The sequence below is a fragment of the Strongylocentrotus purpuratus genome, unplaced genomic scaffold, assembly GCF_000002235.5.
Source record: "Strongylocentrotus purpuratus isolate Spur 01 unplaced genomic scaffold, Spur_5.0 spur5_scaffold_3, whole genome shotgun sequence".
Taxonomy (NCBI): Eukaryota; Metazoa; Echinodermata; class Echinoidea; order Camarodonta; family Strongylocentrotidae; genus Strongylocentrotus; species Strongylocentrotus purpuratus.
Window position 1 is genome coordinate 25,007,667 of NW_022145609.1, and position 26,469 is coordinate 25,034,135.

Consider the following 26,469-nt stretch of genomic DNA (forward strand, 5'->3'; position numbering starts at 1 on the left):
CCTCTTCCTTCCCACCTCCTCTTCCTTCCCTCCTCCTCCTCTTCCTTCCCTCCTCCTCTTCCTTTCCTCCTCCTCTTCCTTCCCTCCTCCTCTTCTTCCTTCCCTCCTCTTTTTCTTCCCTCCTCTTCCTTCCCTCCTCCTCTTCCTTTCCTCCTCTTTCTCTTCCTTCCCTCTTCCTCTTCCTTCCCTCTTCCTCTTCCTTCCCTCCTCCTCTTCCTTCCCACCTCCTCTTCCTTCCCTCCTCCTCCTCTTCCTTCCCTCCTCTTTTTCTTCCCTCCTCCTCCTCTTCCTTTCCTCCTCCTCCTCCTCTTCCTTCCCTCTTCCTCTTCCTTCCTCCTCCTCTTCCTTCCCTCCTCCTCTTCCTTCCCTCCTCCTCTTCCTTCCCTCTTCCTCCTCCTTCTTTCCCTCCTCCTCCTCTTCCTTCCCCTTCTCCTCTTCCATCTGTCTTTCTCTGGTCTCTGTACCTAGGTTGATGCCGAGCAACAGGTCGCTGATAAGCTCCAGAAGAGAATCAAGTTTGCCGACATGGATGAGGAGGACACGGCTGAGAAACCTGCTCCGGAGAAAACTCCAAAGTAAGATTTTGTCTGGTTTGAAAGTTCCTGCATCACATCCAAAAGGAAAAATTACCTGTAACAGTTTTGATTTCTAGAGTTCAGACATCTTCCGTAGACTGAAGTAAGCCGCCTATTTCCCTTTTGGATGTCATGCAAGAACTTTCACACCATTATGACGACCATCCTGATAAAACTCTTTCACAAGATTTTGTCTGTTTTAGAGTTACCAGGATGTTAATGCTCTTTTGGCTTTCGGCAGAGCTTGCATTTTATCCAAGTGACCAGTGTTCTTAGTAAAATGTTCCTCAATAGATCTGGTAGGTATTGATTGAATTAGCCTACCATTCTCCAAGGGGTGAGGAATTTGGGATTAACTAAAGCATTTTTTTTTGCAGTTGAAGAGCCTAGTGTTGAAAAATCTATTCCCCCTGTTAAGGAGAATTTACCTTTGGTGCAGTGTGTTGCTTTCTTTGCTAGCCATAGGTGAGACCACTGCATGTGTGACATTTTTATAGTGTTCAGCATGATTTTTTAGAGAATTGTTTCTCCCCCGCTTATCAACACATCTCATGTCTGAAGAAATTTTTCAGGGGATTGGATTTTAATTATCAATTTTATTCAAGGATATGTGTAGTTCCTCTTTTTATTAACCTTTTCAAATTTGGAAGAATTGATTTACATGTATAGTCTTATTTGCTTGATTTCTGTCTCTTCTTTCATCAGCCAAGAGATCAAGTCCAGCATCGCCGGCCGCAAGAAACCTCCCGGCGTCATGGTCCCTCTTGAGCTCCTGACCTCCTCACCCAACCGGCAGTGTGAGGTCAGCAAGGGCCTCCATGCCATGGTCAGGGAGCGCTTCACCCAGGTCATGGGGAACCACTTCAAACCGGTTCCATCCAACCGTGACATCTGGTTCTACCGTCTGGGAGGAGAGGAGGAAGAGGAGGAGGAGAAGGATGAGGAGAAGGAGGGAGAAGGGATAGGGGATGATGATGGTGGGAACGAGCATGGAGATGATGAAGATGATGATCAGGTAACTGAAAGGAACTACATCGTGTTAACCCTATTTAGCCCGGGGGGGGGCTTGAGAAGCCCCCCCCTCGACATTTTTCGCGATAATTTTTTAACGCAAGAAAATCTTGCACTGAAATTTTGTGACTTTTTTCTTTCGAGTCTTGCGCAACTTTTGAAAGAAATTTTTCGAAAATCGGACCTACCATTACAAAGTCACGTGTCCTTTTGTCTTCGCATGTCAGCCCGAAAATCGCTCATTTTTGTGATTTGTGTACAAAACATATGGAAATCTCATTTTTCAAATAAAGAGGTAAAACATTGGTTATTTGGTCTTGTTTAGATTTTAGGTGTTTATTTTGGGGTCAAAATAGTTGAATTATAGTTGGAAATGAAATAAAACAACAAAAACAATAAAATACATAAGTTAAAAAAACAAAGAAATACATAAGAAATTATCAAAACAATAGATAACATAAGGAATAACCCTGGTTTTTCAAATTTTTGTGTTGTATTATTATTCCAAATGGTCTAACAAATATATGTAGTGAGAAAGAATGCTTAAATATGAATAATGACTGATTTATGGGCAAAAATGTGAATTTAATGACCTTATTTGCATAAATTACCATAAATATGCAAATGAGTGAATTTTTCAAAAAAATTGAAATTACCATAGTATTCTATACACTTCACTTGACATGTATGCAAATTTTCGCGGCGATCGGGCGTTTCACGGCCGAGATCACAGGGGGGGGCCTGAGAAGCCCCCCCCTGGGCTATGCAGTTTCAAAATAGCCCGGGCTAAATAGGGTTAAACCTCATGCCCACGGGAACAGAGTATAAAGCCAGTGGGAATAATAGCAAGGAATACTGACATACTGCTGGACTTTTTCCAAAAAACATCTTCAACATACCTCTACAATCCTTAATTTGTTCTAAGCCTTGTTTCCTTTAGAAAAGGTGCTGTATGAATCCAGCTATTATTATCATGATTATTACTACTCAAACTTTTCGTCTTTCTCTCATCTGAGTTAATCACAAAAAGAATAGAAAGCAATCAAACAATATAAACGGGAAAAAAGTAAGCAGCTGTGATTGGCTGCCAGAAAGTAGCTGTCATGTGAGGCATTTAATTGAAACTGGCTGTTGCCTATTTGACTAAGAGAATTCATTAGTTAACGTGTTAATGACGTTGAGACTCTTCAGTCTTTGGTGACAATAATCCTAAAACTGATATAAAACCAGATTGCTACCCTAACCCTGACGTCTAATAGGCATTTAAGAACCAATCTTGAAATTGGCTACCAAATGGATAAGTGTGCCTGAATCTCAAAGCTAATAAAATAACCAAACCAAATCCATGTAATATTCGGCTTACCTTACGTAGGTGTTTGCGGAAGGAGTGTACCGTGGGAGTGATGACATTGAGTCGGAAGGTTTGAAGCCGAGTCCTCGATTCTCTGGATCTCAGACACCAGAAGTCTTTTCATCAGAGAACCCCAGTGGTAAGTCTTTAAAGGCCGTCTATACTAGTTTGGCTAGGAGGGATTATACCACCCAGGGTGGTCACTGACAGGTGGCTATCTCATCAACTTAGCTCTCAATTAACATTATAAAAAGACGATCATGGGGGACCAATGGTCACTGATTAGGCATTGTTTTCTATATAGAGGGAGCAAGTAGTACAGTGGGGCTTTAACATGTGCTTTCAGGGACTGAGATAGACAAAGAGATAGATAGTTAGACTGATATAGATCAATAGATATGATAGAGACAGATAGGGTGTATATAAACAATTCATTGTAAAGGTTTGAAGCCAAGTCCTATGGATCTCGTACACCAGAAGTCTTTTCTTCAGCCAACCCTAGTGGCAAGTCATTGACTGCTGCTTTCGTTGACTGGTAAAGATCAGGGATAGGGATGTGGAAGATGCTCTTAGATAGATACATACATAGGGAGAAAGAGAGACGGATGTAGATAAATAGTCGAATGGAATAGATAGATGGAGAGTTAATTTCATGTACATGTAGATGGATGGATATATACATGTATATAGATGGGTTGGTGCTTAATAATGGCATGATAGTTATAAAAGCAGATCAATAGAAGGTGATTATATTCAACAGGTGTGTCTGCATTTAGTGGAGGGTTTCAGGGGGTTCTGTCATTCAGTTGGTTTAATTCTTTGCTTGGGGAAAATGTCCATATTTGGTGATTAATTTTATCTTCCTTGGGCTGCATCTATTGTAATTTGGGTTGTGACTGGGAGCATGTTCTTCAAAAGAGAGAGGACAGAGACGGGCTTTTGCAAAGCTGCCAACTAGTACGGATTTCACGTAATTGGTACGAAAATTAACGATCATTACGGCAGTACGGAATGCTGTCTAAAGTTAGGGATTACAAATCCCGCCCCCCCCCCCCCCCCATTTGATGACCTGAAATCAATATTTATCAACTTTGTGTGAGTACAATCGCCAAAAATTTCAGATAATCATTCGAACACGCGTCCGCACAGTGTAGGCGTGCAGTTTTTTTAAGATTCATAGCGCCACATAGAAAATTACTGATTTATACCCTAAATTACTGATTTTGAGCCTTGTGATTACTGATTTTCTGTTCTGGAGGTTGGCACCTCTGCTTTTGTGTTTCTGCTCTGAGAAATTGTTCAGATTGAGTTGAATGTGATTTTGATATGTATGGGCTTGTTCAGATACAGCGTGGTAAACCGCCGCAAGATAGCTGCTGCGTTTTTTTTTTTGTACACATGTAGATGGAAGGTGATTATATTCAACAGATTATCTGCATTTCTGGATGGATGGTTTTATAGGGTCCTTCCGTTGGGTTGTTTGCTTGCTTTGGGAAAATGTCTATATTTGGTCATTTATGTAATTAATAAATTGTGAGATTGAATGCCAACTGCCCTCAACAAAGGACTTGGGCTTATTTACTGAGCGCTGTGTTTAAGATACAGAAACGTGAAGCGTATTTTACTTACGATGCCACGGGTTTGCTGTGTCATATCCGAACTTGCCTTCAGGTTTTAAGGTTTTCATAGGAATACAGAAGTGCTCTCAGATACGAGTTGCTCTTTTGCTGTTTCAGTTTTATTTCATTTTTTTATTTATTATTGTTAGGATGTTCCGCAGTAATTTATGTGCCTTTCTTACCTGTGCAGGGCCAGCTAAAATTAAAATTAGAAATTAAAATTAGAATTCAAATTGTATTCAACCTGTACAACGCCCGGAGTGTCTAGTATTGTGCATAGTAAATACAAGATCAGACTAGACTGGACAGCTAAGATGCGCACAAACATTATTGCGGAACGTCTTGAACATGGTGTTCATACAAGGTGATCTGTAAGATTGTAGGATTAATCTACTAACTTTTCCTTTAGGTTTACTATGTCAAAAGAAATTTGTTTCAGTATCAAAGGTTTAAACAATTTTTTTTTTAAAGGACTGTGTGCAGTATTCATCACATTAATCTAATCAAAGAAATAAAAATTGTTTATAGTGATAACAGATAATAGAAAGGGCAAAACTTTGAATTATTTTATGCTTGAATATTTGGTGTACATTAAAGTTTTTCAAGAATACAAAGTTGGCTTTGTGCTTTCAAAAATACAATCACTTTTCTTTTTTACTCTGAAATGTATGACACCATTTCTTCTTTCTGATATGTTATCTGTTGTTTTCTTTATTCTTTCTTATAATCCTAATGTCTTGTAGCTCAGCAGGTGTCGAAACCAACTAAACCTAACAACGAAACTGTTTCTACTCCTCGAAAGAGTAAATTTGACTGTTTTAATCCCAAAATCACATGCCTGCAACCCTGTATTGATTGCCAGCCCTTATGCACTGTACATGTCATTTACATATCAGATATCCAACATACATTTTTTTGTGGCTTGTTTCATTATATTTACTCAAACCTGTGAGTTGGTACCAAAGTACACATGTGAGCAAGTTAAACTAGTGGCCAGCACTGTGCCTTTGCCTACTAAACCACTCTGATACACCCTTATTTGAAAAATACTGTTTTGTTAAAGGTTGGTCCCCAGATGTAATAGGATGATAATAAAATAGTCATATTTGTATAGCACTTAATACTACATTTCTAAGCATTTTACATTGAAATTATTATTACCCCAGTCATTGGATTCAATTGCTACAATGTATCTGCAGCATGATAGTGCACACGCTCTGCTTCCTGCGAAACAGATGAGATTTGATTGAAACATTTTCTTTATAACCAAATTACACATGCATTACAAAATGTACTGTCTGGTACATTGTACATGTATTAGATACAATGTGCAGTGATTGTGAATCTGATGTCATTAAAAAAAATGAGATTTAAAAATAAAATGAAAGCAATAATGTAAGCAATTTCAGATGTGGTATACTACCCTCAGGTTTGAAACTTGATTTTCTGCATTCCTCATGAATATTCCTATTATACTACTACTCATCTACTCATCACAACACACAGGCATGCATCATAGAATATTAAAGTGTGAATTCATTACATCATGAATATATTAAGAATGAATATATTAAAACTTACTCCTAACATCAACATGAGTTAAAATTAGCAACATTTCATCTTTCAAGAAAAAAAAGAAGATAACAAAAAGAGGAGAGAAGATGGTGGACATCAATTAGTTTATCCCTGAGTTGTACTTAAATATGTCAGTGAACATGTACACAGAACGGAATACTATTAACTGAATTATTGTATCTGTGAATTTTACCCATGGAGTATGTGGAAAAATATTGACCTCATATGGAATATGATTATAGTCAAAAGATTTTTATCCAAGTGTTTGTAACTAACACTCATATCCATGTAACTGATAGTATGTTTCTTTATGATTTCTAAGTTGTGCATGAAGCATGCAGTGTTGAGGAATGCCAAATTTGTATTTTCCCTTTTGTTTTCTTCAAATTCTATTTCCTCATTGAATATTTAATCTTATAGACATTGAAACGCTTGATCAATTGTGTCATGTTTTCTTACTGCTGATTCACTTTTACCTTGCTTTCAATGTTAATCAGTGAGACACATTAGTCTCAATCATATATATATCCTATCATTTGTGTGTAGGAACACTGTTACTCTCCTTTCATAGGCCTTCATAAGGATTTGCCCAAATGGAAAGAGCTTAAAAATGCAGAAAGCGTTTATTAGTATTATCATTTTATTTTATTTATTTATTTATCTATTTCTTTTTTCTTTTTTTTCCTTTTTTATGTTACTTATTTTTTATTTATTTATTTATTTATTTATTTATTTTTATTTATTTTTTTTTTTTTTGGGGGGGGGGGGGAGGGGTTAATCTAAATCTAAATCTAACTGTTAATGATCATGTTGTTGTTTTGGCTATCCACCCCCATACATTCAGTGTATTATTTGCCACTGTTTATCCTTAAATATCTACAATTTTTTTGTGGATTGTCATCTGTTAAAATGATAAGATAGAGGATGTACTCGTACATGTATGATTCATTTCTTACATTTTTAGAAGAGTAAAACCAGGAAGATACAAGTTAAATGTGTATTCACTTTAAATGAGGGGTCCGGTCACTCCGGTGAAGCCTTGCAAGATTAGACTGTTAACAGAATGTAAGTACAGTCAAACCTGTCTATAGCGACCGCCCAAGGGAAACACAAAAAGTGGTCTTTGTAGATAAGTTACTTTAGTTCATGTTTCAATGAGAAATCATTTTCAAGGATAACAAAGTAATGTGGTCTTTGTAGACAGGTGGTCACTACAGCAGGTTTGACTGTAATTTAAATGATTATTATGTATTCTACTGTTATTTACTTTTCATCTCGCCTTTGGCATTGCAGAGGTCAACTCGTTGGCAGACGGGACCGAAGACGACGACAACTTGGACGACTACGGGGACGAGATGGACCATGACCGTGATCGCCTTGACAGCAACAGCCTCATCAACTCCATCAGCTATGTGTACCAGAAGGAGAGGAGCTACGATCCCGTGCCCGATGCCAACAGTCGGAGGGGCAGCTCGGAGGAATCGGTAATGGGCAGCGAGGAGGAGGAGCTGTCACCCCTCTTTGTCATATTGGTATGCTCCGTCAAGCTCAAGTCTAATGTGGGCCACCGCAACGTCAGGACCATACCAACTTGTTTAGGTGAGTCCATGTGCCATTAATTTTTGTCACCCCTCTTTGTCTTATATGTATGCTCTGTCGAGCTCAAGACTAATGTGGGCCACCGCAAAGTCAGGACCATACCAACTTGTTTTGGTGAGTCCATGTGGCCATTAATTTTTGTCACACCTCTTTGTCATATTGGTAAGCTCCATCAAGCTCAAGACTTATGTGGGCCACCGCAAAGTCAGGACCATACCAACTTGTTTTGGTGAGTCCATGTGGCCATTAATTTTTGTCACACCTCTTTGTCATATTGGTAAGCTCCATCAAGCTCAAGACTTATGTGGGCCACTGCAATGTCAGGACCATACCAACTTGTTTAGGTGATTCCATTATTTTTTTGAGAGAGAAAATTACCCCTCTTCTTCATATTGGTATGCTTCGTCAAGCTCAAGACTAATGTGGACCATACCAACTTGTTTAGGTGAGTCCGTCGGTGTGGCCATTTTTTTTTTGAGAGAGAAAATTGTTGGACACTGCACAGAAGCATAATTTCGGTGTCCATCTTTGGACACCTTTTGCCCCAAAATGCTGTTGATTTACAGATGTTATGCATACACAGTCAAACATGTCTACAGCGTCCGCCCAAGGGAAACACAAAAAGTGGTCTTTGTAGACAGGTTCCTTTAGTACATGTTTCAAAGAGAAATTATTTCAAGGGAGACAACAAATGTGCTTGTTGTAGACAGGTGGTCACTAAAGCAGGTTTGACTGTATGTTGATTGTAGGATTTTCTGAAGGGAGTGCATACAAACTAGGAGTCCTATGTGTATCTGTTAGCTTGAATCCAAAAGTGTTTTTTTAACCCTTTCATCAGAAATTACTTTTTAAAGGATGTACCATGCATTCACTCTACATGTACCTCTGAAACAGATTTATCCTAAGTTCACCTTATCATACATGTATATGTATATGTATATATATATATATATATATATACACGTTATTATGCAGAGATGACCCGAAGACTGCATACCAGTACCTTCAGTTCAAGACTCACTAAGTTGTCATATCAATACTGAACATTGTACATTGTTGATAGTACATGTATGTACATCAATTGTGCTCATGGACAGATTAATTTGGCAAAGTTTCATTGCGTCTCACGTATATTTCAATGAGGATTTACCTTGGCAAAAATGAAATATTAAATATGGTCAAAATTTAAAAAATTTCAGAACATTGATACGTTTAGCATCAAGTACCTGCTAATTTTTAAAGATACAAGGTTACGACAACTACTGCAATAAAACTGTTCTTGATCTATACATGTAGGTAACCTTATCAGCTGCCTTGAATCCCAACCCGCCGAGGAGATCAACCTCAATGACCTCTCCGTGACCCTTGACCTCATGTGCCTGTCGCTGCCCTCCGACCTGGACGATCAACCGGCTATCGGGGACATGGACGACGAGGACACGTACCGAGGAGTCTCGTTCACGGAGCACTCCCCTCCGGCGTCGCCACACCCTGACCATCGGCTCCTCAGGGCCAATACGCTCTCCACTTCGGATGCAGGAGAGTGAGTGAAACCGTCCCCAGAAACTACGTGTATAGATATACAGGGGGGTGTTTCACAAAGATCCTACGTTGAACTTACTGTATCTCTAAGTTGGACTCAACAATTATGGAAAGCCGTTAGCATCTGTGAAAATATTTTGTAAGAGTTATTTCAAAAGGCAAAAAATGTTGATTCAAATCATTCATACTTTCTATTATTATGCAATATTTTATGTTCTTGATGTGGAATTTATGAAAAGTCTAAAATACTTGAATTTTTGCATTTGAATATATATTATTTTAAGGCTACAAATGGCTCTCCATAATTTTTAAGTCCAACCTAAAGTTAAGTTTGACTTAGAATCTTTGTGAAACACCTCCCTGTTTATTCATTTTTTCTCAAAGCATAAAACGATATAAGCAAATGTACAATATGATGGATACATACATTTGAAAAACAAAGGTACACAATAAAAAGCAAGATAAAATAGTACTGGTTTTTTAATAAATTGAATGTGCGTCCATCTATCAAAAGAAATAAAATTAACCTTTCTTGTTCCGTATAGATTGTTTGTTCAACTTCATAATGATATTTTAATTTCATTTGTAAAGACTGAAATTATATAGATCCCTTTAAAGTAGATATTCATTGATTTTAAAAACTAACTTTATTTTCATTATTGCAAAATTGAAACTTTGATTCGACAAGGTTATCAAAATTCAATGCTTGGAAACATTCGAAGTAATGATTATTATAAACTACAAAACGCTGAAATACAGCCCCGGCAAAGCACCTGAAGAGCTCTCCAAACGCTGCTGAAATGTGTGAGATCACAGTATGGACATGATTTGCACAAGCAGACAATGTCCCATGACATCTCACACATTTTCAGTGCCTGTGTTTCATCTTCTCTTTAGTTCTCTCTCTTACTTCAATACCGTCAGGCTAAATGTATAATCTATTGCTTCACTCTAAACCCCACGCATGGTTTTATTTGGATGACAAATGCAGCGATACATAAATAAAGGAATCTGTCCCTTGTAAACAAAATAAGACGCCATTGTATATTCAGCTGCACACACTGCGGTATGTTCGGCGTTTCAAGAGGGAACAAATGCCGTCCTTAATATCATTCCGGGGGGGGGGGGGGGGGGGGTTTCAATTTGAAAGTCTGGTTTCTTTGATTGTTAATTAACCCCTATCCTGTGTATTTACAAGCAAAAGATTTTAGTTATCAGAAACAGGTCATATCCCCTTTTGAATGGTTTGATATGCCATTACATTTATATACACTAAACTCATTATAATTTGACAAATAATAGCTTTGCAATTATGTTCATTCTTTGTGGGATGTCGCCTGCTTGGGCAGTATTGGTCCATATAGTGACGTCATTAAAACATTGTTATTTTTCTGGCGAATCTCTCGTATATCCCAGCTGCTATGGAGGTGGTTGTATATGTATTTTTATAAATCACCCGATATGTAGTTGACCTGAAACTTGTACGATGGCCATCTGTTAGCTTATTAGTTTCTAGTGATACATTAATTGACATACTTGTGATTTTCTTTGAATTTCACCTTTAAACATCTATTTTAAAATATACAATATTTTGCATGTCACATACCAAAATCAAAAGAGGAACACTTTTTTTGTTATTTCTCTCTGTTCTAATATTTGTACCATACCTTTCATTTTTGTTCAATTTCTTCATACCTTTATTACATTTCTATGTTTATTGGTTGTTTATTTATGTTCTTGTCATTTTTGTCCAATTGTGGAAAGAATAAATTGATATTTTTTCTCTTGCAGGCTAAACAGTGACATGATGAACAATGACATGATACCTGTTGGCCAAAGGAAGGCCATTGATGAAACAGAAAAAGAGGTGAAGTACATGTATATTCAGTGGTTGATTGCTGAAAAGTTATGCACTTTGAGTCATTTCGCCAATGGATAACGTGAGGAAGAAGGAATGATCTCTTTTCTATTCAATTCTGGTTTATTGTAAATAAAGACATCCTGAATAAAAAGTCTGGAGACTCGTACAATTCAGTTATAAAATTACATGTACATACAAGAATATAAGAAATCAATACAGTAAGCAATCTTCATATTAATTACTGATTCTAATTAACTGAACAACCAGTATCAAATAATTGAAAATATTATGTGTTGTAATTATTCAGCTATAAAATTTAACTAGTTAACGATGTTCTCACCATTTTTCGAATTGTTATATTCATACACTTGCATATTAATAAGTAATCACTTTTTGAACCTAGTTAACATTTCTTTTAGGAAAATAATTATATATGGATGATTATCACAAGAAATATAATGAATCAAAATATTACAATTATGATTACTTACAAAGTAGTCCTGTCAGTATACTGTGAAATCTAATTTAATCTGGTTAATTGGCATGACAATAAACTGATCACATCTCGATCCAGACACCTGAACATAATATGGTCATAATATGGGGTAAACATATCCAATTGAACTCCATTTGAGGCTGCCTTCATTATGAGCCTTGCCTTATCTTTTGATGATATTTTTTCATTTCAATACTAAAATTGTCATCCACTCTCACTTCTACACAGCACACTTACATGTACAGTTAGCAACTAAATTATTCATACCCCTTAACATGTTTTGTTATTTTCTTAAGTGAGTGAAAATCAATTTTGTCCCGATTTATGTTTTTTGAGAATGTGACATAATAAAGTCTACATCTAACAGTATTAAACAAATGCCCTGATTCACCCAGACCACCTTTCATTTTTGAGCAGCGAAAAACATTTAAAAAAGATCAAATTTACAAGGGGTATATATAATTTAGTTATTAACTTAACTGTATGCAATGCCATATAATTCAAAATGTAAACCAGTTCATGAAGAGGAAGGGTCATGGTCTAAGATGGGGAACTCTAAAGATGCATGTCAAGAACAGCCATACCCTATTGATGGTAGGATTAATTGCTACATGAGCAGCAACGAGGGATTGGTACATGCATGGAAAGGCTGAATTTGACTTCACCTAAAAAATAACTCTGTAGCAAGATGGTCGATCTTTTCTCACAAGTCTCTCTTCTACTCACAGGTGAAGTGGCTGTTGAGGGACGAGATTGTGTCGGCCATGTTGCACATCAAGCGTGTAACCGTGGCAACCCTTGAGATGGTTGCACAGCACGTCGAAGACTCTCGGGACAAGCCCAACTGCAAAGCGGAGGAGCTGGCCCTCCAATTTGTGTTTGGACCAGAGCACAGCCTGGCAAAGTTCACCAGTGTAAGTTTTTTTTGTGTGTGTTTCATGAAAGTTGGAATGACAGAGGATAATATTGACTTCTTTTTAGCCTTCTAGTCTCCTTCTTCTCTTAGTTTTGAACTTTTTGTATACTGTTGTAAAAATATTATTTTGAAAAGATTACAGCAAAGATTCACCACTAGATTTTTTATTCAAGACATCCATTCCTTAAAAACAGTACATTGGCTACGCTGTATAAGGAAATAACAAATATTAAGTACCTGGTAAGGATTTACTCAAGCAAGAATGTAGCACACCAAATATATTCATCATGTACCCTTTGTGAAGACCTGAAGGATATGAAGGTGCAGTTAAATATTGCATAAATGACCTTTGAGGAAGGTTGGTTCAAGGTCATGGTTGAGTTCAGTCAAAGTTACAGTAGGGACAGTAATCAAGCTGATAGTTTTTTTTCAATTGGTCCAGTCTGTGTAGATTCACACAACAAGTAAATGTTTGATATGTCAAAATAGAGTAAAGACATACATTGCATTGTCTTTCGCAAATCTTTCTCACGTTTATGTCCCTTATGATACAGGAGTTTGAGAGGCTGAGTATCCCCAGGCATCAGTTCTGCAAGGTCCAAGACTACTGGTACCTGGCCCTGGACCAGCTTCATGCAGAGACCCTTAGGAAAGGCCAGGCCCTGAAGACAGCCCTGGAGTCCTATAACAACCAGCTTCAGCAGCAAGGCCAGGACCAGACGGGAAAGGGGGATGGGTCCATCAAGGATGACCAAGGTAAGATCTGGATAGTTTATTGAATTGATTAGGAAAAGATAATGTAGATCCAAGGGAGTTGCAAGTTTGTTATGTAGTTGAATTGATTTGGTTATACTTGAAAATTTGTACTACATTCAATAAATACTTAACTTTGACTTGGGAATAGATAGTAGAGAGGTAAGAAATTGCCTGTCTTACATTGAGCTAGGATTAACTTACCTCTCAAATCATTATTCACTCCTTCATCTTTTAAACCGTCAGTTACAGAGAAATATGTGTATGTCATGTGACAAATTATACTCTTTTTAGCGATCTTATTTGAAGACATGATCTTCTTTTGAAAAGATATAATTTGATGATGTGTTGTTTTGTGAGCTTTGTGTCTTTACTGCTTCTTGTCCTACTGCACAGCTGCCAACCATTCCTTTTTTGGAGGAATGATTCCTACTTATTGGCCCTTGTTATGCATCTTAGATGCCTCTCTTTTTTGGGAAAACTTTTGTGTAAAAAGTGAACAAAATGAATGTATTCCTAATTTTTCCATGCAGGTCTGATCATACCAATGACCACCATCATCTACACCCCGCCATCCCCTGAGAAGCATGCGGTCAAGAGGACCGGTAGTAAAGAGGGTCAGGGAGAGGTCAAAGGTGAAGGATTGCCCACGGTAGAGGCTAGTGATGACCCTCAGGTACACAGACTAGAGCGTTCTTGTCTTTATTGACAGAATTTTGTAATGAAGCCATAGTAGTTGAGAGGCTAGTGATTGTACATGTATTAGTCATTTATATAGGCCTCACGTTGTGCTACTGACTTTGTAGACACTTTTATGACCTATTGTTCATGCAGGGCTACATGGATAAAGTAATCACTTACCTATTGCCAATGTTTTCTTTTGCAAAGAAACATGAACTTTTAGTATTTTTCTTTCATTACCAGTAATGAATTGTAATATTTCTCCTTTTAATTTTAAGGTCAAAGCTCCCCAAAACGCGGATGAAGGCTCAAAATCGGGCACCCTAGCCGACATCGAAGTGGGTGTCGATGTCACACAGGAGATCGAAGACGTGGAGGACGAAGCGACGCTGGAAGGCACGACAATCATCGAGGACGACACCGAAATCCACACCAAGGCTGAGAAGGAAGAGGAGGCGAACGCAACCGGTGCAACGGTCGAGGATGTTGCTAAGCAACGAGATGGAGAGGCTGCTGAGGAAGAGAGAGGGGATGAGGGAGGGATGGAGAAAGAGTCCAAGGAAGAGGAAGAAGAAGAGGAGTCAGAGGTCAGAGCTAGACACGCTGAGGACAACGTCTCAAGAAGCAGCGGCAGCTCTATACAGGTGATTATGTCAAAGACCCCCGATGGCTCCCCGCACATAAATCTCACCGCTTCGCTCAGAGACAGAGGGCATGTGTGTAGACGTTAGCGTATAAACACAGGCCTCATAGGTTTACTCACGTGTAGTGCAGGTTGCCGTTGTTAGAATTTACTTCCCATGGTGGTATCTACATTTTTTTCCAACTCTCATTCGTTTAATATTTCACTTTAGGAGGAAAAAACTTCACAGTGCTTAGTGTAATATTTTTAGTATCTTCCTACCTATCAACTAGAATCCAAGAAAAATGACAAAAACTTTTGCGGGCCTACCACTGTACATGACCTTTAATAATTCTGAAATGATAATCACAATTTCTGTTATTCCATTTTCAGGTCCTTTCAGAAGAGACTTTACAAGAAGATGCCACCAACCTGCTCATCAGTGAAGCCTCCATCCAGCTGGGCATGGATGAAACCGATAACGTGGGCTTCCAGCGTTACCATGGTAACGACAGGGAAGGCATCAATAGCGAGGAAGAGGAGGAGGCGGGGGTGTACAGCGGGGAGGGGTCTGAAGGAGAGAGCACCCTACGGAGGGCGAGTACCAGCTTCGAGGTGCTGACGAGGATAGGGGACGATGATTCCGTCATCGGAGAGACTGAGATTGAATTGGATACCCCTACCTGTACATTACCAGGTGAGACATTAATCTGCAAATGCCACTCTCCACCCAGGTGAAGTAAATGGGTACCTGGTAGGAAGAATTTCCTTGAATTACCAAAATGAGCACTTAAGGGAACCACAGAGCAATCATCGCACACAGGCTTTATGTGCAGTGAAAGTAATTTGGAAATTATCAAAATCCATTCTTAAGGAGTATGTTTTATTAGTGTACAATTAACAGTCATGCCCCCACTTTTTATTTGTACTGCAGTCTTTAGACAACAATTTTCTTTTTCTTTTAATATGAACAGCTACTCCCGAGCACCAGCTAGATTCTGCCTCGACTGCCACAGCTTCAGGCCCGGAGGACCCCTCATCTCCGGTGACACACCTCCCGAACCCCTCCTCCCCGCCCCACACCTCCTCCGCCCCCAGCTCTCCTCCCAGGGCTAGGGTGGGGTCAGGGGCGGGGCACAGTAAGCGCCCTACCCATAGCAGACAGGGGAGCGGGGGCGTGTCCAGTGGACCCTCAAGTCTCTTCCAGAGCTATGTGAGTCATAGCGGCAGCGCTGGGGACAACGATGAAGAAGGTATTGAAATGAATTGAATTAGAATTTATTAACAAAATAACACAATGTTACAAATGTACTCAAGTGGGAAACAGAATATCAAGACTTAATTTCTTAAATACATTGATGAACTAATTCTTCCTCTGATGTTCATTATCTTTCTTTTGAAAGAAAGTATCAGTGACTTTTTACTCATGAGACATTTTCAAGGTGGTTCAGTATGCTATATAAAATAGAAAGGTAATGTCTTTACTTGTAGAACAATCAGAGATCAGTGATTATTTTTATCCTAACATTAATTTTATCTCACTGCTATAAAGCAAGTCTATGATTTGGCCAGACATAAGCGCTATACAAGAACCCGCTATTATTATTATTGCTCTCGTTCTCATCATCATCATCATGGTCATCATTGTCATCATCATCATCATCATCATTGTCATCATCATCATCATCATCACCACCATCATCATCATCACTATCATCATCACCACCATCATCATCATCATCATCACCATCATCATCATCATCACCATCATCACCATCACCATCATCACCATCATCACCATCACCAACATTACCATCATCCTCATCACCATCATCATCACCATCCCACCACCATCATCATCATCATAATCACCATCATCACCATCATCATCATCATCACCATCATCACCATCATCATCATCATCATCACCATCATCACCATCATCATCATCATCACCATCACCACCATCACCATCATCATCATCATCATCATCATTAAAACCTTATTCTGTCCTTTCCCATTCTCTTAGGTTATGATGCCAGTTCAAGTGACATAGACCATGAGGAATCTCACTTGTTTGTAGACGTCTTCAACCATTCCATGCCAGGATTCTGGCTCATTCTCAAGCTCTGTCGGGACAAAGTCAATCTCTTCTTCCACACAAGGTAATGTCTCAAATCTTTGTGAGTTGCATATTAGGCAACCTCGTGAAGATCCGTAATTACTATTTGTTATTGATTGGTAATTTTATAAGTATGTGAAACCTGATTTGACCCAATTTATGGTTCTTGAGAATGCTGCATATTAAAACTTACATCTAAAAGCATTCAACCAGTCTACCTTTCATTAAGTGCATTAAACACTAAAAACATTGTATTTACAAGGATTGTGGGTTTGAATCCCTTGCACAGCACAAATATTATTAGCCCTAAGAGTACCAAAGGCTTGATTGGCTACTAATTGTAGTGACATCGTACCCGTAGCAAGAGTGGCCATAGACAATTTGTTTTTTTTCTATTTCATGAAATCTTACTTCTAAGACCTACATGTACATGTATTAGCTACTGTCCTTGCAAATCTGATTAAATGACAGCCAACAAAACCAAGTATTGGGTAAGAAAAGACATTTTAAGAGTGTTAGTCAGACAGGAGTATCATTATTTGGAGATTTTGTTATTCTTTTTTTTTTAGAGAGAGGAATGAGAGCGGGAAGCTGATAGAACAGAAGGATATCTATCTGCAGGTTTCAGAGGCCATCAGGAACACCTGTCGTCTAGTCAACCAGGTATTACATTGTGCAACCTTTCTGCAGAATGATTTGATACAATATCTGTCTTTTTTCCCTGGCATCCAATATGTTTCCTTACCATAGTTTCTGATTTCCTTTTGAATTATGCATATCTAACCCCCTCCCCCCCCCCCCAAAAAAAAAAGGAATAGTTAAAATTGATTACAACTTTTTGAAGATAAATATCCCATTACAATAGAGAAAATCCAAGCTATTCTATTGGGTATGTTACTGACCACATCACAGATTTTAGGTTACCTCATCATTTTATTAAGGTAATAGCTCTACCAGGGCTTAGGTTAGACCCAATATGAAATGAAGAAGACAAAAGTTATGTCAATTTATGGTATAAAATCTTCAACAATTTGTTTACATACACATGTACATGTACTGGACATCAGTACCTTAGATCTGCTCTCTTGTAAAAGTAGGTGTATACTTGTGAATAACTGTGAAAGTTAATCACAGATGTTTGTGTCAGTTTTGATGTTTACTGATTTATACTGTAATAATCTGAGGTATTTATTTGTCCATTGTAGGTTTATCCTGGGGTTTTTCTGTACATGAATAATTATATGTATATATAACTTTTCCGTCTTCTACTATCGTGTGTATTCAGGCAGTAGCCTAGGCTTGAATGCTCCTTTTCACATGCTTTCTCTTGTTATTTTAAATAAATAAAGTATGGGATTTTTTATTTATTTTTAATTCCCTTATTACAGAGGTTACTCCTTCAGGAGCTTGATAACAATAAGACGTGTAGTACTCTGTTGGTTGCCGAGAGCGATGAAGACATCTGGAAGCAGGAAGACAGCGAGCCTCCGTCAGCCAGAAGAAATTCTTCAGACGAAGGTAAAGAAAGGATGAAAATGTTGATTATGGAGATGGTTCTGAGAAACTGATGATGGTAATATCGATGGAGGAGAAAATGATTTTGCTTTTGCCAGACCTGATAATTACCTGATTTAAATCGGTTTAGGTTTCCAGATTTTCCTGATTTTACCCCTATTTTCCTGATTTTACCCCTATTTTCCCTAGTTTTTCCCAATTTTCTTACTCAAAAGGGGGAATGTTAAATCCTGACTTTTGATGATGATGATGATGATGATAATGATAGATGATGATGATAATGATTGATGATGATTGATGATGACGATGATGGTGGTGATGATGATGACGACAATGAAGATGATTATATTGATGATGTTGATGATGGGGATAATGATATTTGATGCTGGTAATGATTATGCTTACCATGATGATGGTTAAGTTGATAAAGAGTCTGATGGTAGCGGTGGTGGTAATGATAAGATGTTGATGGTGATGGGTGATGATGGCCATGACAGTGATGATGGCGATGATTACAATGATGCTACTGATGATGGTCATGATGATTCTGAATATGGTGGTTGTGATAGTGCTAATGATGATGATATAGATGACAATGTTGATAGTGGTAATGAAAATGAAAATTATTTTATATTGGATGTGTTTATGGTGGTAATGCTAATGATGAAATGATGCCAAGAGATTTAAAACAAAGACAGTTAACAATCATGTATACGTCATTGAGTTCAATCAAAATGTGATTGCATTCATTTCAGATGAAGATGACAATCGTCAAGGAGGCAAGGGGGACTACCTGGCAGCGCAGCTATGGTTCAACCAAGGCCACTTTGCATGTGACCTCGTCTTGAGTCAGGATCTCCCTGTACATTCAAGACTCAAACCCTCCCATAGACCTAACGTACCATCTAGGGGTAAGATCACCCACATCTATAGGCCTGCCCTCATCAGCTCGAGTTTGCAAAATAACCCGCTATTTTAACTATTCCGATCACAAATTAGTTACAATTAGCTGGATATTTGGACGAGAAAATATCCCAAGAAATCTTGTTCTTGTTTCCAAAATATCCCGCTATTTTCCAAATAGCGGGCAAATGTGCGCTCGTCCGAGCTAGTTTGTGATGAGCGAATCAGTCTGGTGAAGAAGGATAGTATCTCGAGTCTGAAAATAGCGGATTTATTTGGCAAACTCGAGCTGATGAGGACAGGCCTTATGTAACCTAATAAGAAAAGCAATTCCTACAGGAGTGATGGGTCCCATTTTACTTTTCAAATCAGGAAAACAGCTGTATTTCATTATAGGTATATATTTGTGATAAAACCTGGTGATGGGTTCGATCACTGGCATGGTATTTAGGTCCTAAATCAAGGCATTTTGATTACATTACTTCTCTCCGCCCAGGTGTCATATGGGTACCTGTTAGGATGTGAAAGTCATTGTAGTTTGCTCAGCATTGTCAGCGTCTGTAAAAATGACGCCTGGCTGGAATGCTCCCCAGGGAGTGGAGAATGAACATACAATGTATTCTGGCAAGCCAGGATCAGTGACTGGGGTAATGATATGTTATGCGTTTGGAGACATCATCCATGTATGGAGCTTATAAAAACAGACTATTGTTATTTGAAAACGAATAAATTCAAGAAAAAACGCCAGTTTTGCGAAAAATTGTTTTGCATTGTCAACATACTGTCAATATTAAGAATGATTGTAATGCTTCCACAGTGCAAATTATATTCAGATACCAAAGTTTTTCTTTGGCCCAGGTGAGGTAAATGGGTACCTGGTAGAAATTAATTCCTTGAAATGCTAGAACGCTTTAATAGCAGCTAGGCTAAAGCCCAGGTAATAATAAATAATAAATAAAAATAGAATTTCTAGATAGACAGCGCTATAGAAATGCCTATTATTATTATTATTATTATTTGTTCGTTTGTATGAGGGGGGAAATCTAAAATTCAGGCTAAATGTAGGATCATTGCATTGAATTTCCATTAATTTGAACACAAATTTTTTTTTTTACATTTATGTACTGAGAGAAAGTTTCTTTTTTATATGTTAGGTTTACAGGCACTCAAGACAGCCCTGGCTGCCTTTGCTGTCCACGACCGTAAGAACTTGTTTGTCTATCGAGAGAGTTCAGGGGAGGTCTTCTATCTCAGGTAACCAAACATATTGAAGCAGTTGTAATTTTGACAAACCTGTGCTGTTAAGATTTGAAATGTTTTCATGCCTCCGTTACGATGTATCTGGAGGCATTATGTTTTCGGGTTGTCCGTCCGTCCGTCCCGTTCTCGTGATCGCGTTATCTGAAGAACCTATTGATGGATTCCTGCCAAACTTTGTTCATGAGGAGCTGATGAATTGATTAGATTTTGGGGTCATGAGGTCAAAAGTCAAAGGTCACAGGGCTCATTATGTATGCAAAAACAGCTTGTGATCACATTATCATTAGAACAGATGGACAGATTACCATGAAACTCAGGACATGTATGTATCTTACTGAGGCAATGAACTGATTAGATTTTTGGGTCATGAGGTCAAGGTCAAAGGTCATGGGGCTCATTATGTATGCAAAAGTAGCTTGTGATCGCATTATCATTAGAACTGATGGATGGATTACCATCAAACTCAAGACATGTACATGTATGTACATATCTTGCAGAGCCAATGAACTGAGTAGATTTTGGGGTCATGAGGTCAAATATCAAAGGGTCATACATACATGTATATATGAGAAATAGCTTGTAATCTCGATATTCTGAGAACCTGTTGATGGATTACTATCGAACTTGAATTTGAAAAATTTCTTCTGTTTTGGTTTCTAAAATTGCTCTATGCCGGAGGCATCATTTTCGACTGCGCGCAGTCAAAGTTCCATCTAGTTTTGTTTTAAAAACAGGGCCCCCCAGATTACAACAATTACACATGGATGTGTGGTAGAATTTACAGTTAATGTTAAAAGGTCCTAAAGATCTGTGCTGTAGCATGAAATTATAATCCTTAATCTAACACTGGTTTTTCATTTGATAATCTTCCAGGTTATACGAGTCTACCGTGGTGAGTGGTCACCAGCACACATCTCGACTGTGTTCTATCGCCGAGTCTAACCACACGTCTTCCCAACCCAACTCACTGCCTGCCTCTCAGTCAGGTTGGTAGAAATAATAATAATGAGGGTTTCTCGAAGTTATGATTCATCTATTAAAGCCCCACTGTACTACTTGAAGCTACTCTATATAGAAAAATTCCCTAATCGGTGCCTGTTGGTTCCCCACGATCCTCTTTTTCTTATGTTAATTGAGAGCTGAGTTAATGAGATAGCCACCTGTCAGTGACCTCGCTGTGTGGTCTAATCCCTTCTGGCCAAACTAGTACAGATGGCCTTTAAACAATGAATATTGACCACATATTGATCAACTATTAGGCACAAAACATTAGCCCTTTATTAACAAACAGCTAGTACATTTCTTACAACTCTTTTCCATCTTATCTTTTGAGAAACATGTTGGTAACTGATCCACTTGTGAAGGACATCTAGAGAAATTGCAATGAAGTGAACATTATTGCTTCTATTTGTCATTCTTATTAGTCACTTCTGTTATTAATTCAGCATGAAATTTGAAACTCATGAGAACTGAAAAGCCTCATGAAGAGATAGAAGGGAATTTCACTTGAGTTGACATCTGATGTTTTGCCACAATTTTATCTTGCGTTTCTCTAAAGATGGAGGAGAGTTCTAAGAAATATACAAGCTGTTTATTAATGACGAAGGGCTAACGTCCCCACCCCCCCCCCCCCCAAGATTTGGTTAATATGTGGTGAATATTCATTGTTTCCTAGATGAATCAGAACTGCATACAAACCCTCTGTGGTGTTTCTGTTGTTCTATTACCATGCACTAGGAACTGCTACTAATTATCTTATCTTTCATTATTTTGAGTTTGACATGATATCTATATTTGACCCATTTCTCTCCCCATCTTTAGTCTCGAGAGCAACCTCCAACCAGTCTCTGAATACCATCGGCGGTCCTATCAACCTAGAGGAGGATGCGGTTTCTATGGCAACAACATCAACAGGTGCTCCATCTATGGTAAGATATCAGTCATTGTTTTCTTGTGTTCATGAACAATTGAATGTGTGAATTATGGTTGTGTATATAAGTATATGTTGTATAGGGTTTGTAGGATAGAGTAAACATTAAAGTGATTCAGTAACATTGCCTCAGATTCTGAAACAAAACCGGTCACTCAAAGATATTTTCTTTTTTGAGGCACTTCATGATCATTTTGAAGCACATTTTTTTTTAGGGCTTCAATATTATACCATATAACAGACACTGATAACACATACATGCATCTCCATGCATCTCAGATTTAACATTTTCAAACGATGCCTTTAAGAGAGAATACACATATTTATTTTATTAATTCTAACATGTACAAGTACGTATGTTTGATTTTTTTTTCTTTCTTTAATTTCTTTCGACTTTTTATTCAGATACTTTCTGAACAAAATCTTTATATGTAACACTCTATTACCCTACATACTCCTATAACAGCGCCATGTACCCCCCCCCCCCCCCCCCCCCCCACCTTCCCGGCTGCTATCGGCTCAAGCATTCTTGTTTATTATAGTTGGCCTCTGCATTTATCTTGATTATTTTTACTTACCTCCATACTTTCAAGCTTTCAATTATGCATTTATATTTGTGTGTATTTAAGTTGTCACTCTTTATGTAAATCAATTGTATTATATACTTCACCCTTTATTATTGTTATTTGAATGTTTTATATTTGATTTATCAATAAATGCAGAAACATCTGCTAATAAAACAAATTAAAAAAAGGAACTGTATTTGGCAGAATGATATTACAGCTAAACCTGCTTTTGCAACAACCTGTATGGAAAGACCACCTGTCTGTAAAGGCAACACTTTTTATTTCCCTTGAATATGGTTTGTAATTAAAACCTGTACTAAAAGACCCTGTACATGAAGACCACCTGTCTATAAAGACCACATTTTTCATTGTCCTTGAATATGGTTTCTCTTTGCAACCTGTACTGAACGAACCTGTAGATAGAGACCACCTGCCTTTAAGGACCGCTTTTCTTGTTTCCCTTAAGCGGTCTTTGTATGCAGGTTTCACTGTACTATTAATATTGGATTCTTTTAACATGCACTTGAGGCTTCACTATTAACCTGGCCCTAGATACATGTACATGTGGGCTATTGAATTTCTTTCACCCTTCTTCCTCTATTAGTCTTCATAAAGGGCTATGCAGCCTCTCACGAAGATCGTTATTTAGATTACCAGTCATGGACACAGGCACACTAGATTTTAGTGCTCCCAGGATTTGAGGAACTTGATCCGAACATGTTCCCATTTAAAACCTGGGTGGAGAGTGGCAAATGTAGATTAGATGTCTCGGCATTGAATCAAATTGGGAAGGTTGTCTAATTCTGGTTCATTGCGCACATTATTACATGTTTTTTAATAGCATACACACACTAGTACATGTATCTAATGCATACATGTTGAAAATTGTTCCTTGTTTTAGATTCAATTACAGTCAAACCTGTTTATCAAGGCCACTCAAGGGAAACAGAAAAAGTGGCCACTGTAGGCAAGTGGTCTTTCTAAACAGGTTCTACAACACACATTTCTTTCTCAAGGGAGACCACATACATGACCACCATAGACAGGTGGCCTTTATAGAGAGGTTGCCACTAAGGCAGATTTTACTGTACCGGGTAGTTGTTTTTATAGGCTTTGGAATAGATAATACTTTTACATAAAAAACTTGAAAATGCCACAATACAAATGTTTAAAATCATTATTATCATTACTACCAAGGAATCAGCGAAAAAAATATGTGGGGGCTCAGGGCAAAATAGCCCCCGAAATTCCCCAAAAAGCTCCCCAAAATCAGAAAAGAGCCCCCTTAAATTTGCATAGAGTTCAATGTTATTTTCATGCAGGCAAGGTTGAAAAGTAGCCCCCGAAAAATAAATATTATTTTTTTCCCTGCAAGGACTCCCTCCGTGATTCTGGAGTTGACGTTCAGTCTATTACATCGGCAGCCTCTAAAGCATCCACCATACAGGGAGCTCAACACATCATCAGCATCCAAGTGCATGGCGTTACGAAAGCAGGTACAGTCCTCATCCTTATCTTACAGATGAAAGTCAGTTGAATCATACAGCTACGTTCTCAAAACTCTGGCTTACTTGTTACTCTTAGGGTTAAAAGAAAGTGGGGGGAGCTGGGCCTTCATTATGGAATACTCTACCTCAATGGATTAAACATAGCAGTTCTGCTGAAGTGTTAGAAAACAATCTTAAGAAATATCTGTTTAATTTCACTTATAATTCATTACCATTACCTTTCATGTCTGTACAATGTACCTTTCCTAATACACTCTTGTATATATTTATCATGTATTTCATCTTTTGCACAAGCTGCGCCTTGAGCATTTGACTGTCAAGTGGATTTGGCGCCTTATAAATCTTATGTATTATTATTATTATTAATATTATAATCAAGTCCATTCATTTACGTGCAGTTGTCCAAAAGAAGTCGTAGATGGCGTTAACCAGTATTTGCCATGCTGGCTACACCCCCTTTAATTATCAATGATTATCTGCATGTACCCTGTCACTTCAGGCCCCGAGATTCAGCATGATCTAGTGGATCTACTCAACAAGAAGTTAGAGTCGGCTACTCTAGATGTGATCGCCGATATGCTGGCTAGGAACCCACTCTGTAAACTCACTCCTAATGATGTACAGGTATGTTCGTAGTTCGGTCTTACAATGCAGTGTTGTTTACTTTCTTTCATATTCATTGATTGTATTCATCAATACCTATTCCAGATTGCTTACAATTAGTCACTGCTTTTTCGGCTTTCCCAGTTAGAATCATGAACAGACAAATTTCGGTAGTTTTTCAGTCTCATCAGCACCTCTGATTAGGCAACTAGATATTGGCACTTTATAAACCCCTGGGTTGGATTGGATTGGATTGGGTTATAGATTATAGATTTTATTCTTTCCTCACAAGAATTGTTTATGCGTACTGATTGTCTACATTTGTATCAGAATCCAGCCCCGTATTCTGTCATTTGAGTTCATCTTCCGTTCAGAAGCAGTCGGGAGGTGGAGGTCTACATGTAGGATCAAAGGAAATAAAGAAGAAATGAAAGAAAGAAAGAAAAAGAGAAGGGGGGTAGAGAAAATTAAGAGAACCAATAACGTGAGAAGAACACTAAAAATTACTCCCTATGAAGACACTGATGGAGTATTGCTGGCTCTGATGTCTTTTCCAGACACACTTTAGTTTCTTTCTTTCTTCCACTGCTTTTTCTTCTGCAGTACACCCTGTACATCCAACCGATGCAAGGCATCAACCAAATCCTTCTCGTTCACAGTCCCTGTTTGGGCCCGTTCAGTACCTCTACTTGTTAATCTGTTGACTACTAACTTCATTCATTTTCGAAGGCTTGATACAAGCAATGAAGTAAATGAAATAATTTAAAACAATGCAAAATCCTCCTTTCAGTCCACAACCATTAGGCCTTTGCGACCGCCCTAAAAATCTTGAAATCTATGGTAAGCTTTTTAAAAGAGTTTTTTTTTTACCGTGTTTTTTTAGAAAAATGTGTATTAAACCATTCAAAACTGAAAATCATCAGCCCAAAGAGGGAGTAAAAAAAAAAAGAAGATTTCTAAACAATCAACCCATGTTTTGACACCTAAAGGGCAATACAATATCTTTTTTTTTTTTAGGCCTTATAGTGCTTGTATGTGTGATAAGTAACGTTGTAATGGTTCCTTTTAAACTGCAGTTCATTCAACCGAAGAGCAAGCCTCCGACCGAGTCCTTCCAGTTCACGGTGCCCATGTGGGCTGTTCAATACCTCTACTCTGTCCGCTACTACCTGCGCCAGAATCTCCTCCAGAACCCCTTCCTCCACCCTCCCAAGTACATCGACTCCAAGCCGGACCACCACTTCCAGGACTGTAACTCCTGGAAGGCCGGCAGGGCAGGATCAGGACCTGGACCCGGACCAGTAGCTGTCCTGGAACCGTCAGAGATGGATGTCTTCCTATACAACAGACCTCACAAGGCTGAAGGAGGCACAGGCAAGTTAGGCAGGGTTCCCACTATTAGACGTTAACAAAAAGCACTTTTAGTTCACAAACATTGCTAACTGTTGTGTGTTTTGCCTT

At 38.3% G+C, this 26,469-nt stretch overlaps 1 protein-coding gene across 1 annotated transcript; it reads left to right on the plus strand.

The window, feature by feature from the left end:
* Window positions 1–445: 445 nt before the first annotated feature.
* Window positions 446–26,450, plus strand: LOC115928544 (KICSTOR complex protein SZT2-like). Its single transcript, XM_030995845.1, has 22 exons — window positions 446–575; window positions 1,281–1,611; window positions 2,959–3,076; window positions 7,425–7,730; window positions 9,027–9,273; window positions 11,064–11,139; window positions 12,358–12,543; window positions 13,100–13,301; window positions 13,832–13,974; window positions 14,258–14,623; window positions 14,995–15,298; window positions 15,576–15,854; window positions 16,631–16,766; window positions 17,293–17,386; window positions 18,112–18,241; window positions 18,994–19,149; window positions 20,296–20,395; window positions 21,275–21,387; window positions 22,223–22,329; window positions 24,273–24,393; window positions 24,905–25,029; window positions 26,085–26,450. Exons 1-22 carry the CDS (start codon window positions 526–528, stop codon window positions 26,415–26,417), a joined length of 4,023 nt encoding a protein of 1,340 aa, XP_030851705.1. The 5' UTR covers window positions 446–525; the 3' UTR covers window positions 26,418–26,450.
* Window positions 26,451–26,469: the final 19 nt, after the last annotated feature.

What these genes read in the sequence shown, in the direction of transcription:
- LOC115928544 (XM_030995845.1), top strand. Translation starts at nt 526, where the DNA reads ATGGATGAGGAGGACACGGCTGAGAAACCTGCTCCGGAGAAAACTCCA. An exon ending in TAACTGAAAGGAACTACATC is followed by an intron (nt 1,612 to 2,958) that starts GTGTTAACCCTA and finishes TACCTTACGTAG; the next exon opens with GTGTTTGCGGAAGGAGTGTA. An exon ending in GCATGGCGTTACGAAAGCAG is followed by an intron (nt 24,394 to 24,904) that starts GTACAGTCCTCA and finishes CTGTCACTTCAG; the next exon opens with GCCCCGAGATTCAGCATGAT.